General features: G+C 35.0%; 3 protein-coding genes across 3 annotated transcripts; 2 read left to right on the plus strand and 1 right to left on the minus strand.

The window, feature by feature from the left end:
• Window positions 1–89: 89 nt before the first annotated feature.
• LOC120137270 (CASP-like protein 4B1) lies at window positions 90–1,372 on the minus strand. Its single transcript, XM_039153067.1, has 3 exons — window positions 1,029–1,372; window positions 796–919; window positions 90–286 (listed from the first exon to the last, which is right to left on the minus strand). Exons 1-3 carry the CDS (start codon window positions 1,283–1,285, stop codon window positions 95–97), a joined length of 573 nt encoding a protein of 190 aa, XP_039008998.1. The 5' UTR covers window positions 1,286–1,372; the 3' UTR covers window positions 90–94.
• Window positions 1,373–8,487: 7,115 nt separating this feature from the next.
• LOC120137268 lies at window positions 8,488–10,668 on the plus strand. Its single transcript, XM_039153065.1, has one exon. The coding sequence runs from the start codon at window positions 8,875–8,877 to the stop codon at window positions 10,411–10,413; it is 1,539 nt and encodes a 512-aa protein (XP_039008996.1). The 5' UTR covers window positions 8,488–8,874; the 3' UTR covers window positions 10,414–10,668.
• Window positions 10,669–11,855: 1,187 nt separating this feature from the next.
• Window positions 11,856–13,915, plus strand: LOC120137269 (probable protein phosphatase 2C 65). Its single transcript, XM_039153066.1, has 4 exons — window positions 11,856–12,110; window positions 12,561–12,851; window positions 12,968–13,309; window positions 13,484–13,915. Exons 1-4 carry the CDS (start codon window positions 11,871–11,873, stop codon window positions 13,898–13,900), a joined length of 1,290 nt encoding a protein of 429 aa, XP_039008997.1. The 5' UTR covers window positions 11,856–11,870; the 3' UTR covers window positions 13,901–13,915.
• The last annotated feature ends 9,058 nt before the right edge of the window (window positions 13,916–22,973 follow it).

The raw sequence follows: 22,973 nt of genomic DNA on the forward strand, positions 1-22,973 counted from the left end.
TAAACACAGATATATAACTGAAATAATAATGACAATGTATTTATTCAATAAAATCGATAAATAAATGTATTGGGAACAAGTCTAAACCAATTGATCATATGTATGTTTGAGTAGACAATTTATACCCAGAAATCATGGCTGAGATTGCCAGCAATATAAACGCAAAGAAAGACAAGCTGATAGCCGAAGCCGAGGAATCGGTAAAAATGTCGTCTTGACCTTCTCTCATCAGGTTCGTCATCGGAATCGCGGCAGATACGGACGATATCAACAAGTACGACACTACCTACATACAGTTAGGCAGAGAAACAAACACCGGAAATCGACTTTAGGGCATGCTTAGCATGCTTTTGACTATCCAAAAACACATTCTGATAGCAAAAGTATCACTAAATAAAGGGTTGTTTGCCATTAACCAAGAAACATATACTTACCAAAAAGAAATTTTCAACTGTAAATGCAATCCTAAACTAGTCCCACATGCAATCAACTCCATGGATTACTGTTTTTAATCATCAAATTTCGATCAAGGAAACACTCGAGTTTGTAGTATAACGAGAATGAATGTATATCATAATATTAAATTGCGATTGCGGTGAGGTTCGAGCCGTGATTTGTTTTCTAAAAATAATTACATCTTTAAATTGTAGATGCAATTGCGGTATCGTGATAACCTTAAAAATAATACGATGGATGATCATACTATGTTATCGTATGCTAATTTTTTATTTTAGCAACCAAACAGAAGAGTTCGAAAGCAATATATAAGATGATGAAAGCATTGGAAAAAGCAACCTGATCCCCAACAAAGTCAAGCATGGCAGAGAGACGTTGATCCAATATCAGCTTCGCGCTCACATGCCTGAACGCCTGTACCCCCGTGTACAAAGCCGATAGAATTGCAATTGCCAACAAGTACCTGCAAAAAGGACGAAAAAAATATCAAGTATATCAATCCCGAAATCAAGTTAAACTTTTTTTTATATTTAATTTGGATCGAATTCACTGTGATCGGGGTTTAGTGCAACCTGTATTCTTCGTAATTGTCAAAATTTTCCCAGTCGCCGTGCTTGTTGCTAGCCGTGATTATGAAAGAGAGCAAAGAGAGGAAGAAAGCGAATCCTCTGGCGATCAAGGACCCTTTCTTCAACAAATCCTCCCTCTTCCAACGCCTGGTAATGGAGGAGACGCTGAATCCAACCCCCGGAGTGGTGCTCTCCTCGTCAGCTGGGGCTTTGGGCGCCTTCGCCGGCGATGCCGCTTCAGTATCGTGGGAATTCGACATATGCGAACGCAGTTTAGTATATGATCTGAGAATGAGATTTTGAATTATTGTTACCTGAATAAACTGGGAAATCAAAAGAAGAAACGGTGGTTGGTTCCTCAAACTGACAACTCAGCCTTCATTTTGCCCGTCTTTTGATATTATTTATGAAGTCGCGCCATGTTGTGACATGTTATATAGGATCCTGTTACACGTAATACATTTTATTAAATGAAAATATATTTATTAAAAAATAAAAAATTAATCTTAGTCATCTATTTTTGTTCATCTTAAATTTATATAAAATTAAAAAATATTTTGTACTTCTCTATAATCTTTTAAAATTCGATCTAATTTTAATTAAAATATCTATCTAGTTAATTAAATATTAATAAACATGTAAAAATATTAAATAAGATATAATTATATTAAAGTATGTTCATTTAAACTTATATTATATCAAATTAATAAACAATATCAAAACATATTTAAATTTAAAATTTTAAAGAAAAATTTATGGATTATAAGAATATTTGATGAATTAGTCAAGCTATTCATCTTTGTTTTAACATTTTTTAGGTCTTAAATTTTAAACCTATTAAAAGTATTTTTTTTAATTTTTTCTAGAATTTTCATTCACGTCTCTTCTGAGTAAAATTAAAATTAGATTAAAAATTTATTCAAGATAATATATATACAAAGACCTAAAAAGATACATAGGGTTGTCCTAATTTTCTTTTTTAATGAGATTTTCAAAATTTTTAAAGCATCGTTTTAAGTGATGAATTAGTGTTATTTTTCTTTTTCTTTTTTATATTTCTTATTTAGATCTATAAAAATCTTATTTTCATTTTCAAATTTTAGGTCTTAATTTAGAGTGTGACAATCCATATACTTCCTGACGTCTTACTAACCAAATCCAACTGGTATGAACATCCCGGCGTCGTCGTGGAAGGGTTGAAGCATGGAGGTTTCGGGTTTGTTGATAAACATATGAGAAGAATGGGTAAATTGATATTTTATCCCTGAATTATTTTGGGTTTACAAAAAGACCCATAATTAGTCATTTATCTCAAGTTTAAGGGTTAAAATAAAAATTATACCTTTTTACTAACGTGTCACATCATTCAACTCACGGAAGTTAACGTCTCAGTGACTACGTCTTAATTAAAATGAAACAAAAGTGACCATGTATTGACGTTTCTAGATCAGTGACCATAAATTAAAAAAAAAATGAAACAAAAGTGACAAAATCTATAGTTTATCCTTTAAATAATAATGGGGGGGAGAGAAACGACTTGTCGAATTGGTGCCACCTGGATCGAAGTTTCACATGATACGGAATGTAAGTTGCAGCAGGCGATTCAACTTTGTATTTATCATTTTATAAGAACACCGTAATGGTATTGGTGGAGAAACCGATGGAATGTTGGACGTTGTGATATTTACTCACTCGACATCATCGTCGAGTTTTATTTGTTATCCTTTTCTGTTTTTTTTTATAATTTTTGTTAGTGCATAGTTTTTAGAGTACATTCTATCATAGTGTCATACTTTCATAATCTTCAAACTTAAACTGTCGGAATATCAAAGTTAAAGTTTGACGGGTCGTGCGGCTTTATTGTTTAAAGTATGAAATAACCGATAATAATAGTTAAGGGATTTTTTTTAAACTCTTAAGTTTAAATGTTGTATGTATTAAGAGTATGAATATTTATTATCAAATAATTGAAATTTTTAAATAAATATTATTTTATATACAATCTGGATCTATAAAAAAAATGCATTTATTTGAATAATTTCGAATTTATTCTTTTCCTTTAAGTTGTTGCTTTAAGCAGCAAACACACAATTGTATCGTCTATTATTAAATATAATTTATACGGTTAACTACACGTATAATCACTTATGTTTGTGTTTTGTCCACTTTTAATTATAGATTTTAAAAAAACATAAGATATAGTCACTTATTCATTTTTTTTAATTAAGGTATGGTCATCATGGATTAACTGCTTCTAACCATTAACAGAAAATGTGACATGATAATTGGTATAATAACACATTTAGTCCTTATGATTTACATATTCTCTAAATTCATTCATATTTTAAATAAATTTTAACATAAAATATATTTTTAAATGAAAATAAAATAAAATATTTTAAAATTAAGTTAATAATAAAACATATTTAATAATTTAATAGAAAAAATATTTTTAAGTTAATATATATAAAATATTATGAATTTAAGTATTTATACACTAAGATACAAAATATATACACCATGTTGTATACTTTAAAACAAGCAATGATCTTGGCTCAATTGTTAGATATATGTTTAATTTATTAAGTGATCAAGGTTTGAATCTTTTTTTGTCACAATTTGCTTTTCTTTGTTTTCTTTCAACCAGAGGGTGACACATGTCACTCTTTGATTGTTGGAAATAAATATATTAAATTAAAATAAAATTAGTTCTCCAACCGAATGGTGACACATGGAATGACATGTGGCATCATCTGATTGGAGGATTAAATTTTTATGTAAATATATTAAAAATATGACTAAATTGAGAGAATATGTAAATAACAGAGACTAAATGTGTGATTATATCAAAATATTTAACTGATGTTAATAGAATTTAACTCGGGTGACTACATCTTAATTAAATAAAAACGAATATAAGTGGTCATCCATGTAGTTAACCCTAATTTATAAGTAAATTATATATGAATATAGTAATAAATAATATATTAGAAAAAATAATAAATCAAATTTAATTCCTGTAAAATAATTTAATCGTTTGTGGAATGAGACACTATATTTTTAAGTAATGTCAGGGGTTTGAATCTTATTGTTTGCGAACGAAACAAACTATATTGGAGGATCGTCCTCACTTTTACAGTGTTCAATCTAAATTAATAGATCAATAGACCAGATATCATTCATTAATTAAAATGATAAATATTTTGAAACTAATATTTCTAATTACTTCAAATCCGTACTAAATAATAATTTTAATATATAAATTATTTAAATTCATAAAAATAAATCGAAAACCTATAAATATCTAAATTCACCATCCAAATTATGGTGAAAGTGACCGCGTGATCTAAAGAAAGAGGAAAAATGAAGCAGGGCCTTAGCTTTAGCCGCTATTGGCGTTAAGCACAGGTGGATCCTCAACCGTTTTATGTTATTCTGTGGCTGTCCCTGTCCTTAGTTGGAACTAACACCCTACGCCCACGGATACCCAAGGTCTGTGAATTGTACATCTCTTTCTTCACATTTTTCACGACCCCACCCTAAGGTACCCTGCCCTTCACTGCTTTCCGATGACGACTTTTCAATAGAATGAGATATGATTCTTCAAAGTTAAGAAACGGCATAAAATGGTTGGAATCGAAAATATTAATTTTTAACATTTTTAATTACATGCAAATCCAAAATGTTAAAATTTTCAATATTTTCAATTGAATAAAAAGTGTTATTTTCTTCATAATATTTTCAGTTCAATAAAAATGTTAGAAAAGAACTAATATTTTATGTTGTGTTTATTCCTTTTCGTTCTTTAATCTTAAGTTAAATTATCGCACAACAGAACTACCCGATTGTTCAAAATTTAATTGTCTAAAGATAACATTTCATAGATAAGAGTTTATTGATTAAAAATATTAAAAAGTTACCTCCAGATTCCCATAGTTTCTTAGTTAGAAAAGTGTATTGGTATCGATACTGGCCCAGGAGTATTAATACTCGCTTTAAGTATCGATACCGAAAACTAAAATATCAACTAAGAGAGAAGGGGTAGTATCGATACTCAACCCTTGGTATCGATACTCTCATGAGTATCGGTGTCAAAATTGCATTTTGAAATATCAGTTTCGATACCCCTCCTTTAGGTATCCAAACCGAACCCTTGGTATCGATACTCAAAGCATTAGCATTGATACTTCTACCCAAAATCCCCTATATTTTTGCCCTGCATAAGAACAATATCAGTATTGTTCTTCTGGTACTGATATTGATATCCGAAAATGCCTTGTTTGGGCATATTAAAACCCTTCCAAACTAGTTTAAAAGCTCTAATGAGGTCCGGATCCCCAAATGTTATTAAAGTCTTATTTGAGATTATTAGGGTCATAAAGAATCAACATACAACATAAAAACACATAATGCTAAGATTTATCATAATCACGCTCTTACCTTTTAAAAGCTAAATGTATATTAAGCCAATGTACTAAAAGGCCTACAAATGGTATAGAAATGTTAGAATGTGTTACCTTAAATTCTTGGTAGCTAAAAAGTGTTTCAATTCACCCAATAATTAACTTCTCTTTTTCTCTAACTTTGGAACCTTCTCCAACTTCTCTCATTGACATAACAAGGAAATGGTGTTACTAACTTGTTTATGGAACATTTATGAGTCCAAAAACACTTTCTAAATTTCATCTTACTCCCAAAACGAGCTAGAACCCCCCTAGATTCTTAAACCCTCCACTAAACCTATTTTTGAGACTATAGTTAAAATTTGAGATTTGGGGCTTGAAATGAAGCTCTTGAAAAGGAGATTAATATTCTTACCTTATCTAGTTCCAACTAGGTTTGAAATCCTTAAAGCTTTAATATTTACTTCACTTGGGAGAGGAAGAGGGTTTGGGAGTTTGGGGAGTGGTTACATGAAAATCATAGAAAAACAAGGGGTTTTAAGCTCTAGATTACAAAAATGGGTAAATTACACTTTCAATCCTCTTCCTTTATATTTCTCCAAAACTCATCCCAAAATTTTCACCACTTGGGCCCAACTTAAGCCCACATCCAACTTAACTAAGTCCACTATTTCTATAGGTCTTTTGGGCTCTATTTATAGGTCTCGGGTTAATCCGAACTACTAACCCGGGATTCGGGACATTACAAAATAATTGAAGATTTTTTATAGAATAATACCTTATATTCATTCACATCAAATTAAATAAAAAAAAGTGAAAATGTTATTTTTCTTCTATTTTTGGCTACTACTTGTATATGATTTGTTTCCTTGGATTTTCATTTAATGTAATTTGATCCTGATTATGTTTTTAATTTGTCTATTGCCTTAATTTAGGCATTAGCTTTAAAATCTTTTATTCTAATCATGTATTAAATTTATAGATTAAATCCCAAAGATTTTAGAATTAATCAATTTGATCATCAAGATTAACTTTAATACTTAATTTTACAAAGAACCGTGCCTTAATTATACCAGTTTTGTTAACTGCCGCGTAAACACTTCTATTAAGTGTTAACGACAGGTGGCTATTTGAAACTATTTAAATAGTTCAGTGGTCATATTGACACAAATTTAAAAATAGTGGTCATTTCGAGACCAAGCCCCATAGTTGGGTGGTCATTTATGTAGTTTACCCAAATTTTATATATGATAAGACTTGGATTATAATGAATATAAGTGTAACGCAAACGATACAAGTCAAATTTAAAGCACAGTAGTAATCGTTTACTGATAGAAACTGTGTTAACCTAAATAGAAGTAAATATGTATTCATGCATCTCACTGACTCATTAATTCCTTGCACATGCGGCAATTCATCCGTATGTAGGAAAGCAAAGCATCTTTGTTTAAATTTAACTAAAATATATCTTTTGGTGTCAAATTATTTTTTTATAATAGTCAATATTAAGTAATTAAATATTATAAAATAAATTTTTCTATTAATCGACTAATCCATATCGGATACTGCAGAGGTGAGGGCGAATCTCCTAACCCAGTTTGCTCCTTTCGCAAAGGCTAGAATTCGAACCCCTGACATTGCTTAAGGGATCAATGTCTCATCTCACTAGACCAATTGGTTGTTGGTATATTGTTTTATTTTTTAATACTAAATTGATAATTATTTTTAAAAATGTATTATATTACATAAATATTATGGGTGGTTGATTACAGACAAAATAAAGCCAAACAAATACATACTGGCATGTCAATTATTATAATGTCAACCGAATAAATAGAAAAATGAAGAGCTAACGTGTAATATGAACCTAATAATGAAAGCAGAATTTTTACCTTAGGATAAACTTTTTTAAAAACTATATAAAATTTTATAAAATACGAAATGAAATGAAATTAAAATATATAGTCAATTTTTTTCTTTGATGATATATTATGTTAAAAATTAATGAATATATCATTCGACTATAAATTTTAAATAAAATATTAATTTAATTTTAAATTTTAGATAAAATATCAATCTAAATCAATAATTTCGTCAAAGGCTCCCTTATTAGTCATCATGTATCATCATTTTCGTCCACTATCATCATTTTCGTCCACTATCGTCATTTATCTTATTTGTCCTCTTAAACGTGAATATAGTATTTATTTTATCAAAAAATACTTCGAAATAAATTTATAATAATATAAAATATTAACAAATTAATTCTTTAAATACTTTTATTAATAAATTTATTTCTAATGATAATTAAAAAAATTATACCGAAATATCTACAAGACAACATATAATAAGATAACACGTGCTTTAAATATAGTCTATTAATTTATAAAAATATTGTAAATTTTTAATTTGATATAACATTTTACTTATAGATTGAAATTTGGATTAATCAATTTTTTTTTTGATTAATTTGAGGTAATTACAAGACATCACCTGTTCAAAGATAAATCCTTAATCTTTTGACATTAAACACTCACACCCTTGACATCTATGGTATTCGAACCCATATCATCAAGAAATAGCAACATTTCCTTTACCACGGAGGTCATTTGGTTCATGCGGATTAATCAATTATTGAAATAATAAAATCGATCGAATTAAATAATTTTTTTTATTAATTTGGGTTAAATACAAGATTGTTTATGCTTAAAGATAACTCTTAATCATTTAATATTGAACGCTCATACTTTTGACATTCCTAATACTCAAATCTAAAATCTTAAAAAATAATAATTTACTTATCACCGAAGTCGATTATTTCGTAAAAATTAAAGTTAGAAATTAATTTTGTACCCTTTTTTGGATTTCAATGGAAAATAGACGAATCAACGGCACCAAATATGGAAGTAAGTAATAGTGGGCCGGGAATTATAACCCGAGTAAATTCACTTTCCCCTTTTCCAACCAGCTGCTGAGTTGGCTTATCCGTGTTGAAACCACCTTCTACATAACGGTGGGTCACCAAAACCAACTCACTTTATCCCACACCTATTCTTCCATCCGAACATTCATTTCAATTTCTCTCTCTCCAACTCTTCCAATTTCCGCTTTATTTCGCAACGCCAGCGTCCACGTTCGCCGCCGCGGCGATAGCTAACAGATAGTTATGGTCTCCCTCACTCCGTAAACAGCGAGAGAAAAAAACATGCATTCCCGTTTTGCCCTTCCTTTCCGTTTCTATTTCCCGATTCCTTCTCCTTTACTTTCCAGATCTCTCGTCGGAGCCAACCATACCTCTGCTCGTTTCTGCTCCCGTTAATATGTTCTCCATTTTCAACGATTTTTTTCCATTTTTTGTTGACTAAAATCCACAGTCCAACGGATATAACTCAAACGACGAAAAACAGCTTTATTTTTGTTTTTTTCTGTATATAGTTACTGTTGTCATGGAACCTGCTACAGGGAAGCATAGCCTTTTCAAGAATATTCTGGCCCGAGCTCTTCTTTTCGGTGTTTTCGTCCTGGTCGTCCGATTCGCTTACGTGGTTACAATCACGGGCGAGTCTTGCAATCGCGGTGACTTTTGCTTCTTCTCCATGCCGCAGAGTCTCAACTTTGTCATACCTGGTGCTGGAGTCTCCGCCATCGTCGGAAACGACGCCGTCTCACGGTCCGATCCCCGCCGTGAACTCTACACCAGCAAGGAGTGGATCAGGGCTGTCCATTTCTACTCCTCGGTTTTCCAAGATCTGATCTCTGACGGTTACCTCTCGCCTCACTCCAAGTCTCTCTGCGTGGAGACTCCCCTGGGACAAGAAGTTTTCGCCTTGAAAGATATAGGCGTGGAAGATTCCATCGGCATTTCAAAGAAAGCGGCCAAGCCTTTGGTGATTAAAGGTGAGGGACATCAGATACCGTTCAATGATGATTCTTTTGACTTCATATTTACAGGTGGTGGCCGCCTTGATGTATCTGCGCGTCTGTCTGATTTTGAGTCGGAAATCACTCGGACACTCAAACCTGAAGGGTTTGCAGTGGTCCACATCAAGGCTAATGATACTTATAGCATGAATTCTTTACTTGATTTGTTCAGTTCTTTCAAATTAGTTAAAATGCTTGATATGAAAGGTTTCGATTCATCAATGCCTTTCGTTAGAGAAATTGTATTGAGAAAAGAAGCTGGAGTTCTTAACCATGGCGGCAAGAAGATTCCAGATGGTAATTCTGGTAATAAGTGCTCCGTTCCGGGGCATAAGCGAGAACTAGTCGAGAAGGCAGAGCCACTTATAGAGGAGGAGCCCTTAAAGCCATGGATCACCTTGAAAAGAAATATAAACAATGTGAAGTATTTGCCATCAATGGTTGATATCAGCTTCAAGAGTAGATATGTATATGTCGATGTTGGTGCTAGGAGTTACGGTTCGAGCATCGGAAGCTGGTTCCGGAAACAATACCCCAAACAGAACAAGACCTTTCATGTATATGCAATCGAAGCCGATAAGCATTTTCATCAACAATATGATTCGAAGAAGAAAATGGTTACATTGTTGCCTTACGCCGCATGGGTAAGGAATGAGACGTTGCGGTTCGAGATCAATCGTGATCCTGGCCAGGAAGAAGTGAGTGAACTAAAGGATAAAGGCAGAGGGATGGGCAGAATACAACCGGTGAGATCGAGCGGAGGCGAGGTGGACGAGATTCAAGGGTTTGATTTTGCGGAGTGGTTGAAGAATACAGTGACCGAAAGTGACTTCGTGGTGATGAAAATGGACGTTGAAGGAACCGAATTCGACTTGATTCCTCGGCTATTTGAAACAGGTGCAATCTGTTTGATCGACGAGATCTTCCTCGAATGCCATTATAATAGGTGGCAAAGGTGTTGTACCGGTCAGAGAAGTACCAAATACGAGAAGAATTACGGCCAATGCTTGCAACTGTTCACTTCGCTCCGAGACAGCGGAGTTCTTGTCCATCAATGGTGGTGACTGGCAAGTGAAAGTAAGCCTTTTCCCTTGTTTCTGTAATGGCTTATATGATATGAAATCTCACATCCGTAGTGGTTTTTTCTTTCATTTCTGGGTTATTGTTGTTGTTGTCCATCAAAATTTACCATTTACTTGGTTGCATCACCGTTCATGCTTGTATTCATAGTTTCACATTTAGGCCTGTAAAGGGCAAACTATATATACAAATATTAATCATGGAATTCATACATCTACTTCACAACATATTCATGGGAATTTGGATTGGGGATTTAGATGTTTATGGGAATTTGAATTGCTGATTTGGATATTTTATGATTTAATTTTTAGATTTCTGACATTTGTGCATCTATCTGCACTCCTAGAGATTGAGTTCAGTCCCTGGGATGCATTTAAAGTTTTAATTGCCCCGTTGGTGTTGGCGTAGGGTGTGGTGGATCTACTCCATATTAACCATTGTTATATTATAAATATTTTAATATTATCTAATTTACTCGGAGATATAATATTACTGAAGTTAAAATTACTTTTGAAAATTTAAGCTTGTGTCAAAATTTTTAAGGATGACGCTTGGTCAGAATTTTTTCTTTAGTTAGATATCTACTTTATCTAATATATATATATATATATGGATCGGATCATGTTACACAAGGTAAAAGTTAATCTTTTTTAGTTTTATATAGATTTATGAACTTTGGATGAGTGAAAATAGATGAATGAAATTAAAAATAGGAAATGTGATATTCACTAGAAAAAAAATAAGGAGTCAATCTCGGTCGTCTATTTTTATTCATCCAATAGTTTTAAATCTGTGTAAAACTAACGAGTTTTACATTGTGTAATTGAATCCCGACCCATATATGAGTCCATTATGATTATTCCTTTTGGGTTGAATGATAACTTAGAATGATAGAATACTCGAGTTCAAATGGGTCGAATGATAACTGGAAGGATATAATACTCGAATCAAGTTCAAATAGATAAAAATCAATTCTCTAAATCTATCCTTTTGAAAACTTATCAAGATTAACTATTTTAAAATTTTCTAACCGTAAAAATGTGAAAATAGAAGAAAGAAAGACAAGAACGAGTCATTTTCTACTGGTGCCTAATAAAATAAAATTAGCTGTTTCTTTATCCCGACGTTATAACAAACTATAATATATATTTAGTAAATTTAATTTATGTGATTATCCAAAATTAATGTATATTAATTTGTAAACTTCAGTTATTGTATTACCATTGCCAAGGTATTACCCACCAGTCCACCACCACCCTTTCGTCCCCCCACCCCCCAACTTGGGCTCGAATTCCCCGCTTCCATAGCCTCTTTTGTGGGGGCTGCAAATCGGTTTCTCGAATATATTTTTTTTAATTTTTTTTAAAAAAATTGGGGGATTTTTCTTAAGGGAAAAAGGTAGATTTCCCTCGAACCCACCCACGCACCCACCCGCACGAATATGGGTGCGTGCTGCTCTACGGAATGCACATACAAAGGTAGACGGCATGGGAAACACGAGTCGGAGGAGAGGGACGAAAAGGATGGTCATGGTCATGGTCGTCACGATGATGATAATAATATCACCTCCATCGGACATAATGGCGCCATTATCAGGCTGCAGGGCTCCTCTTCCCACACCTCTATGTACTCCCGCAAGGGCAAGAAGGGTATCAATCAGGACGCCATGACCGTTTGGGAGGTCACTTCCCCTTCACCATTACCTTGTTTTATTCTGAGTTTCTCCATTCTATTAGAATATCTACAAGTCATTATCATTCTCTTGAAAAATATTTCTGGATCCTTTGGTGTGTACGGCAACAGTATCTACAAGTCATATTACTCTACAAATAATCATAATGATCCTAATTATGACATCAATACTTATTATCGATATGATGGATATATAAGTCGTTATATAAAGGGAATTTTCCGTCCAAATTAAAAGATGAATCATACATTGTTCTAATATTTTCCTATCAACAAAGGGAATTCAGTTCTTCATCATGTCATGATCTTTTAGATATTTTCAGTATCAGCTTCTTTGGTGGTGGGAGCTGAATTAATATATCAATTTGGAGTTCACCTACACATGATTTTCCTAGACCAGCCTTGGCACACAAATTGATGTTGATCTCCTTAAATGATCCAGAACTTCACGGGCGAGAAAAATGTGTTCTTCTGCGGTGTATTTGACGGCCACGGTCCCTCGGGTCACAAGGTTGCACACCACGTATGCGAGGCCTTGCCCTTGAAGCTTTCCACCGTGCACAGACCTCAGCCTCGACACGGTACTAAAAAGGAAAGCGACAATGAAGACCGTCACAAACAATGGGAGGCGGATTTCATGAGATCTTTCAAAGAACTGGACCAAGATCTTAGCATGGACGATTCCCTTGATAGTTACTGCAGTGGTACCACGGCTGTAACCCTTGTTAAGCAGGTATGTTAATGCATTTACCAACTAATATATATATATATATATATATATATATATATATGCAATGTATTCATTGTAGTTGTAGCTTTTGGTACCATGATCTTGACAAATCTTTTCAGGACCATCACTTGATCATTGCCAATTTAGGGGATTCTCGAGCGATTCTCGGCACTAGAGACAACAACAACCAACTCTTTCCGGTCCAACTCACGGTCGACTTGAAACCAAGCATACCGGGTGAAGCCGAAAGAATCCAAAAGAACGGCGGCAGGGTGTTTGCGATGGAAGAAGAACCAAATGTACCTCGAGTATGGATGCAAGACCAAGATTGCCCTGGTCTAGCCATGTCGAGGGCTTTGGGGGATTTCTGCCTCAAGGATCATGGACTTATCTCAACCCCTCAAGTTTTTCATAGAAGGCTAGCATCCAAAGATGAATTTGTAGTGATGGCAACAGATGGGGTAAGAATGCAAATCTTGATGGTCAGAATTAGGATCAAACATTGGGAGGGACTAAATTGTTTTTACATCAAAAGAATAAGAATTGAATTCCAAATTCGGGTATAGTAGAGGGATCAATAACAAAATTTAACCAATTCGGCATATATGCAATGTCTTTATGTAATTTTGATGCAGGTGTGGGATGTGCTTTCAAACAATGAAGTGATACAAATTGTTGCCTCTGTAAAGAGACTGTCCATAGCAGCAAAGGTATTGGTTTATTACGCGGTTCAAGCATGGAGAACGAAGTACCCGGGCTCCAAGGTCGACGACTGTGCCGTGGTGTGCTTGTTCTTCAAGAAACAACATCATTCAACCTCGGCGAGCATGTCCGACATCAGCATGCAGACTGCGAGCCAGATAGACATTCCGGATCCCGACCCTAAAGGCAAGAAAACCGAGGAAGGCGAGACTGTGATTAATTCCGAAATAGTCGTGGATCGGAAGATGCTTGAAGAAGTAAATAGAGCCAATGCTTACAAGCGGTCTCGGCTAGGCAGTTCGAGTAGGCACAAAACTTCCGGGGATTCCAGTGGGGGAACCCAAAGCTAAAGTGTGTAATATAGTAAAATCTCAAATAGTATACCTGATTTCGGAAACTTGGATCTCAAAGTTTAATTTAATTTAATTTTGATTATTGAGAAATTTGTTGTATTTTTTAAATAACAAATATTTTATAATTTTTCTATATATCCAATATTTCACATTATTATCTCTATCACCATATAACTTTTGCATAATCTTTATGTAAACACCCGTTTTTGTCCGGGATTTTTTTTTTCCGTTATTTTATTATTATTATTATTATTATCATTATATTATTATTTTATTATTATTTATTATTACAATTTTTGCAGGCCTAATCCCTAAGCCCAATTCAGATTACAATTGGCCCAATCCCGGAGCCCAACAACCCACCAGATTAGGGTTTCAAACCCTAAATCAGTTTAGGGTTTCAAACCCTAAAATCAGTTTAGGGGTTCAAACCCTAAAATCAGTTTAGGGTTTCAAACCCTAAATCAGTTTAGGGTTTCAAACCCTAAATCAGTTTAGGGTTTCAAACCCTAAATCAGTTTAGGGTTTCAAACCCTAAATCAGTTTAGGGTTTCAAACCCTAAATCCCCAACTGCACAGCCGCCGCTCAAGCCAGAGTCCAATCCCTCAGCCGCACGTTGATCTTCACCAGTCATGCCTGAGCCGCGTGAGCAACCGTGAGCCAATCACCGAGCCACCAAGCCGAGGTGTCCCGTCGCCGCCGACTGTTCTCCTGCATGAACAGTAACCGGTTCTTGTAAAAACAGTAGCCTAAATCCTAGAATCCATTTAAAAAACAGATTGAATCCCGAAAAATCGGGAGGTAATCATGCAAAGACAGTAAGACCCATATCCTATTTTTTCTAGATATCATCATCTCACCAGATACTGAATATAAAGAAAGCAAAAAGGAAACAAAAAAATACCAGATGGGACGAAGAGAAAAATCGAAACAGAAAAAAAAAAGAGAGAAAAAAAGAAAGTTTTACCTTCTCTAACCACCACCGTGAATCTCGCTGTGACCTTCCTTGATCCCAGCTAGCCCCATATCTGAAGGTAAAGCCTTTGTTTTTCTGGTTTTGGGGGGTTGGTTTCGATTGATATAAGTTGTGGGTTTGGGTTCTAGAGGTCGGGTTTCAAAGGAGAGGTCGTTCGTAGGGGGTGGGTTGATCGGTTTAGTGGCCACTGATTAACGGTGGCAGGAGGCTTGGTCGCCTCCCATGGCGGTGGGCCGAGGGAGAGTTCTCTCCCACGGGTTGGGTCTGCGGCTGAGGGAATGAGAGGGGAGAGGGAATGATTTTAGGGTTTCATAATAACCCTTAAGAGGGTTATTTTTCAGACGTCGAACGGCGTCGTTTTGAGGCCGAGTGTTGGGATTAAGGGCTAATAGCCCATTTGGTCCTCTTATCTCTGTAATCTTGCACGCGTGTCCTTAGCATTTATGGGTGAACTACATTTTAAATCCCTTTAGCTTTGTAATGGTTGTAATATGATCCTAAATGAAATTTCATCTTTCTATTTTGAGCTCTTTATTTATTTCTTGTTCCGTTTTAATCCTATATGATAAGTATTATATTTTCTAAGTGTTTAGATTTTTGGTTGCTTGTTTCATATAATATTCGTTTTAGTCCTTATTTGCATGTGTTGTAGGATTTTAGCTGATGTTCGAATTTGGCCCTCAGATTTATGCATCTTCTGTTTTAGTCACTATTTACCATGTAAAAGAAATACATGTTTTATTCATGTTTATAATCCATGTATTTTGATTCTGAATGCATTTTGATCACTACTTTTATATATTGGGTTAAATGCTGAATATGGCTTGCTTGTTTTACTTTCATTTTATTTTAGTCCTTAATAATATTGTTGAGTTATTTTGGCTTCTAGTATTTGTATTTTTAATGTTTTATATTTGGATTCTGTTTGTTTTGTAATTGGTGTTTAGTCCTTTAGATTCTGTTTTTGGCGTTTTGGTCCTTTAATTTTCTGTTATTGATTTTGGTATTTTAAATTCCTGTTTTTGCTGTTTAGCCCTTGAAGATTCTGTTTTTACCGTTTTAGTTCCCAAAATTCATTTTTATTTACTTTGGTTTCTAAAGTTTCGAGTATATTTATTTTGGTTCTTTAATTTCCTGTATTTTTGCAGTTTAGTCCCTAATATTTTTTGTCATTTTAGCTCTTTTTAATTTCCATTAATTACATTTTATTGCCTTAAATGATGTATTTTGGTATTTTAGTTTGGTTTGTAATATTTAATCGTTTGCTTTTCAATCCTTAATACATGTATAGTAAGTGTTCTTATTTAATATTGTAAATATTTTATTTGTCATTGGCAATCATATTTGTTTCTATTTTATTTCCTTAGTTGTTAATTTCATTCAAATATTTTTCAAGAACATGAATTTATAGAACGGGCGTGGAAAGTATCGCTTGATCGAAGGGGTACAATCCGATACGACGTTCAAACGGAATAAAAAACGCAAATTCTTCCTTTTACAAGCTTATAGAAATTATTTTTATTGTTATTTTATTTTTTGTTAATTTATTTGATGTTCATATTGTTTAATATTTAAATTTTAATCTTTATTATTATTTCTTCATTGAATCTTAATATGAGTGATATATGCTTTGGAAAAGTATAGTGTGATGCATTATGTCAATTTTCGTCATTTTTTATTTAAAGAGAAATATTCTTTACAAGTAAGAAATAGACGAGGTAGCTTTCCCGGCGGAGGATTGCAAATCTCGGGATTTCTTATCGAGAAAAGGATTTTTTTTATTTATTTATAACTAATATTCAATAAATAAATCATAATTTATTTATTATTCTATTTTCATATTTTTTATTGTATTAATGGTTGTTATGTTAATATTAACGATACATAAATTAAGCATATTGTATCTTCTACTTATGACGATATTATTTAGGGGTAATTAAAAGATAGGACATACTTTATAGATAAGAAATAGATGAGATAGCTTTCCCGTTGGAGGATTGCAAATCTTGAGATTTCTTACCAAGTGAAGTATTTCTATTATTTTAATTTTAACAAATATTCAATAAATAGATCATATTTTTTTTACTTCATATTCAAATTGTAATTTCCACCATTTACGACGATGTGTAAGCGACACAGTACCAATTTTGGGCGTTGTGGGGGTGTTTATCCTTCCCCACACGTAACCGACTCCCGAATCCATTTTAATTGAATCTTTGGTAAACGCAGACTATTTTTGTCTTAAAAATGATCTTTCTTAAAATTGTTTTAAAAGACGTTTTTAGGTATTCGGCCTACCTAACCCAAAGGTCGATGGCGACTCTATTCAATTTAATTCAAATTAATTACAAATCACCAATTTTTCCAAAATAAAGTCGTAATCGTTTTTAAAATAATACAGAATTGTTTTACAAAAAAAATGGTTATGACAGCTTGGCGACTCTGCTGGGGACGGCTAGAGAGTCAGGCTGTCGGTCGCTTATATATGGTCGTTATGGTGGAAATTATAAGTTCGAATCTTTAGTAAAGCTATGATCTATTTATTGAATTTTTATGTATTATTTTTATTTCTTTATTTTTATATACTAACATTTTAATTGTTTTCATTTTTTTCCAGATATTTCTTAGTTCTCGTTGGGTTTTTTTATTTATTTTTATTTTCCCTGTTTTTGAGTCAAAGGTTTGTTTGTTTCTCCTCACACACATCACTTTCATTAGCATAACATGAGCTCTAGACATGAGTTTCGATCCAAATTAATTAGGGTGATTGCTTTACTCTCGTAAGAATTTATTCTTCGTATGAGTTTTAGCAAATAACCCATGGGATACATACCTTATACCTTCGTAGGAATTTATTCCTCGTATGGGTATAAGGCAGTGAATCCCCTCGAATTGAACTCGATCCGTTTGAAACCTGTAATGGGTGAGGATTGAGGGTTTGGTAGCCCAAGGGGGCACCGACATCAAGGACAATTCGAGTTCCTTTTTTCCTGTTAGAGCTGAAACCATGCATATAGTGAACCATAGCACGGTCACACTAGGTAGAGTCATACTGAACCTCTGTCCGTCAATAGGTACCCAAAATAGGCGTACACAATGGAGAAACTCTCTAACCTCTTTATTTTATTTTATTTATTTATTTTGAGTGTGTAGAATAGATTTATTCTGTTAAAGCATGTGAAGAATTTAGGTGCAGTTAGAATTTAATTAATTTAGGAGGGTAGAGAGCATGTTTGGGTAGGACCCTTTTTGAGGAATATTATTCGGGTAGATAATACATAAATATAATAGATTTATTTCCCGTTTTACTTATCTTTTTATGTTAAATTTATGCAATTGTTTTGACTAACTGTTTTGTTTGTTTTGTTTATTTTTTTTCATACTGCATAGACATATCATTAGAAAAGGCGATTGATCTGTGAGTAGCGATAAAGTGGAAAGACTTTCACGATGGAAAGGAGTTTCCTAAACAGAGAAGTGAATCCAGCAGATGTAAGGAACTGGTCCGAAGCCAAGCAGAAAGAGCAGGGAGATAGTCTATCAGGGGACTACGTGTCGGATCTGTCTGATTATACACCAGCTTCTTTAAAACAGAATGAGCTTCAGGGATTGAAAACCATTTGGGAAAGTTGGAATCTTATTGAGAGGCAAGCTTTTCAGCAGACTTATGGGGATATATTTCATCTGATATACGTGAAGGTAGACCCGGTTCTCATACGAAGCATAATACAGTTTTGGAATCCGGCCTATAGTTGTTTCACATTCAACCGAGAGGACATGACTCCAACCCTCGAGGAATACCAATTTCTGTTGAATTTGACAAGCGTTAAAGTGGACAAAGTTTACTCCCGGTCGATAAAAGGGCCTTCTTTTAAATCAAAGCTTGCAAAGATCTCCGGCACAAGCGACAAATGGGTGAATGATCGTTTGCAACGCAAGGGAGAAAGTGAGGGAGTGCCGTGGTCTCACTTACAAAAGATAGCTGAAGCACATGTAGATGAAAACGTGCGTAGAGATGTATTTGCTTTGGGTATATATGGTTTGGTAATCTTTCCAAAATGTTTGGGATTGATCGAGCTGGCAGTAGTCGATTTGGTTGAGAAGTTAGGAAGAGAGGTGAATCCAGTCCATGCAATTCTTGCTGAAACTTTCCGATCTTTGAATATATGTAGAAGGTTGGGGGGAGGTCGTTTTATGGGTTGTGCTCAATTGCTTACTGTGTGGATCAGAAGCCATTTCTGGAAGGAAGAAAAGGTCAACTATAACCGTTTTTTGAAAGATTATTCTCCTATTGCTGAGTACCTTACGAAGGAGTGGCCTGAAGTATCTCAGAAAGATCAATGGATTGATTTCTTCCGGAATCTACAAAGTCAAAACATAGCATGGCGAACACCGTGGCTGATGCATACACAAATCTTGTTCAAGTGCGGAGATTTGGACTGGATCATATTATTGGGACTGTGGGGAGGAGTGGGATATGCTCCTTTGTTGATATTGAGACAGTACGGTGCCCGACAGTTTGTTCCCGTGACTCAGGGGTTGACTGGTGCTGAATTTGATTATAAAGAAGGCAATTATAGAAAGAAAATCAAAGATGCGGCTGATTCCTGGAGGATGACTTTTAGGACTAAAGTGGTTGGAGCGGATGTGATCTTGACGCCTGATTATGAAGCCTGGAGAATCAGGAGGGTAAATGATAAGATACCTTTAACATCTGGAGAGGGATCAAGGTCGATAGAAGAACAAATCAGAAATATCCCTTCGAATTTGGAAATCCAAAGAATTGAGTTTGAAATGGAAAAGGCTAAAGATTCCAAGAAAATAGAAGAGATGGAGAGAGAAAACTTCATGTCGACTATCGAGGCTGAATTTCATGCCAGACAGTTTATAATGATGAGAGAACGGAAAGAGGAGGTGGAAGCTGATTTAGAAGACTTAAAAAAGATTATCAAAGGGTGCAGCAAATGAGAAAGAAACTTGGATCCAGAGAATTAGCGGCTGCAAGACGGCGAATCAAAAGTCTGGAAATTGAGAACAAGTGTCAGATCAAGAAGATAGAAGCTGGAAAAGCAAAAGTATGCGAGCTAGAGGCCGATAAAAAGGAATTGATCAAGCAGTATAAAGCTGAGGCTCGTAGAGCTCAAAAACTCCATGAAGAAAAAGAAGTCAGCCTGAAAGAATTAGAAGAAGAAAAGAATCAAGTCCAAGGGTTAAAAACTGAGATGAACAGTATAATTGAGGACTTTGAGGACAAAGATCGAAAAATTTTAGAGCTCGAAGAAGAAAGAAAGCAAAAGAAAGAAGAGATGTGGTCTGAGAGACAGGGATGGAATCGATTCCTCGATAGAAAGTAGGCAGAGATTGGATCCTGGATGCAGAGATTCTCGACAAAAAGTCAGCAAGTAGATGAGCTCACGGGAGAAATGGGAGAATTACAGATAAGATTCGAACATGAGATGAACCAATCTCGAGCTATGAATGATGAGCTCAAAAGTCATGTATCGAGCCTTGAGCAATCCCTTCTGCAAGTGCAAGTTCCTCCCGCTTCAGTGGACCTAAGAGTTGCTCTCGAAGAAAACAAATCCTTCCAGAAGGAAATCAGAGAATTAAAGGGTGAACTCCAGAAATGTCGAATTCATATTACCAATCTAGAAAAAGAGATCAAACGCATCAATAAGGGATGGGAAAATACATACGAGCATTATCGATCCTTAGTAGAAGAACGCGAGCGCATGATGGGGGAAGCTATTGCTCAAATGGGTGAAGTGGCTCGGTACATGAATGAATTAGCCAATAGAGCGGAGATCATCCAACTGCGCACAAATCCGGTTTCTGAATATACAAGGGAGATCATCGCCATTATGAACGAAATTGTAGAGCTGAGTCTGAGGGCTAGGCCTTATATGTAATAGAACTCCTTTGTAATGAGTGAAACTTTTTATCCAATGAAAGTATTTCCGAATGGTTACTGCTTGGGTCAACGCCTTTTATTTGCATTTCATACTTGCATCATTCATTATGCATAAGTAAATTCATCATTTATAATGCATCACCAATAAAATGTATCATTTATAGCACATTACCAATAATATGCATTCGAATTTAAAAGAACAATAAAATTAATTTCCGAAGGGTTATGTGACAGACGATTTTGGCAAGTAAGAACTCCAATCCTTATCACACGCGAAGTAGAGCCATGGAGGCCAAGCTTGATCAATTAAAGAAAGAAATGTAAGAAGATTTACTAAGAATACAACAAGAATGGCAGGCAAAGATGGATCAGTCACAGAAGTCAATTATAGATCAAATACTGCAAAGCCAGGCTAATATGATGAATGAGATGATGACCAAGATGTCTGGGTTACGTACTGAAACAGTTAAAGAACCAAGCGCTGCCCCTGGTGAAGTTTCTAGGCAGGAGTCTACTCCGAGACTAGTTATCTCACCTGAAAAGCTAGTGGAACATCCTGCAGGGTCTTCAGCTGTAAAGGTTCAAATGGCCACGACTAACCCTCAAAACAGTCCTTATGAGTATATTGATGTAGATCCTGAGGAAATGGAGAAACCTAAAACGGAAGTACCGGAGCATTTAAAGGACTGGTGCAAAGGGTTTTTTAAAGAAATGGGAAAGCAGGGTTCTCAAGACGGAATGAATGCAGAGGAATTGAGTCTTGTGCCAGACCTAGTATTACCACCTAAGTTCAAAATGCCGGAATTTGAAAAGTATGATGGAAAAACTTGTCCTGTTGCTCACTTGACCATGTTTTGTCGAAGAATGACAGGATTCGTGAAGGATGATGGGCTATTAATTCACTGTTTCCAGGCCAGCTTGACGGGGTCAGCTGTCAGATGGTATAACCAATTAACCCGAGCTAAAATAGGGTCTTGGAAGGATTTGGCCAATGCGTTTAAAGAACAATACCAACACGTTACCGATATGATGCCTGATCGTGTTACTCTCCAAAATATGGAGATGAAGCATAATGAGACCTTCCGACAGTACGCTCAGCGCTGGAGGGATATTGCTGCTCAAGTGCACCCACCACTTATTGAGAGGGAGTTTATAACCATGTTTATAGATACGTTAAAATCTCCTTATATTGATCATATGTTAGGAGTGGCAACTAAGAGCTTCTCTGATATCGTGATGTGTGGAGAGATGATCGAGAGAGCATTAAAGAAGGGGCAGATTGCCGGTAGCCAAGTTCCTGCAAAGAAACCCTATGTGAAAAGGAAAGAAGGAGAGGTGAATAATGTAAATTTCTCTGTGAGTAAGCCGAAGACGGGAAACTCTTCTTCATCTCAAGGAGAGACTAAGCGTGAGCATAACAATGAAAGGATGACGTTCACTCCCATACCAATGACTTACAGTGAGCTCTTCCATGGATTAGTCCAAGCTCACGTAGTATCACCAAAATTCATTGATCCAATTAAACCACCTTATCCAAAATGGTTCAATGAAAATGAGACATGCGAGTATCATGCAAATCTCAGAGGACATAACATTGAAAAGTGTCTCGCTTTTAAAAGAGTGGTTGAAGATCTGATCAAGAGAAAGGTGGTGTCCTTTAATGATTCTGAAGCACCCTGTGTTGCTGCAAACCCGCTCCCAAATCATCAGAATCAGGGAGTGAACGCTATTGAGGAAAATCAAAGAATTAAGAGGAGAATTGAAGAAATAAGAACACCACTGAAATGGGTATATGCTCAAATAAAGGAGAGAGGGTTGTTAAGCCCTAGAAATGAATGCTCAACGGGAAAGACAGAGAACTTTTGTGAATACCATGGTGAAAATGGTCATCAGATTCAGGATTGTCAAGAATTCAGGCAGATAGTCCAAGAATTAATGAACAAGCAGGAGTTGCAGTTCTATGAAGAAAGAATGAGTGGAAATGAAAGATATATCTGCGCTTCTGAAGAAAATTCAAGGGAAGCTGAAAAGAATTTAAAAAAGCCTGTCCTGGTCATATCAAAGCCAAATTATGAGGCCAGCAGTGGAAGTATAACATCTAGGGTGGTGATCAAAACCCCTGCGCCTTTTGCCTACAAGAGTAACAAGAGTGTTCCCTGGGACTATACATGCCAAATTAATA

Source organism: Hibiscus syriacus, unplaced genomic scaffold (assembly GCF_006381635.1).
Source record: "Hibiscus syriacus cultivar Baekdansim isolate YM2019G1 unplaced genomic scaffold, ASM638163v2 tig00110655_pilon, whole genome shotgun sequence".
Lineage (NCBI taxonomy): Eukaryota > Viridiplantae > Streptophyta > Magnoliopsida > Malvales > Malvaceae > Hibiscus > Hibiscus syriacus.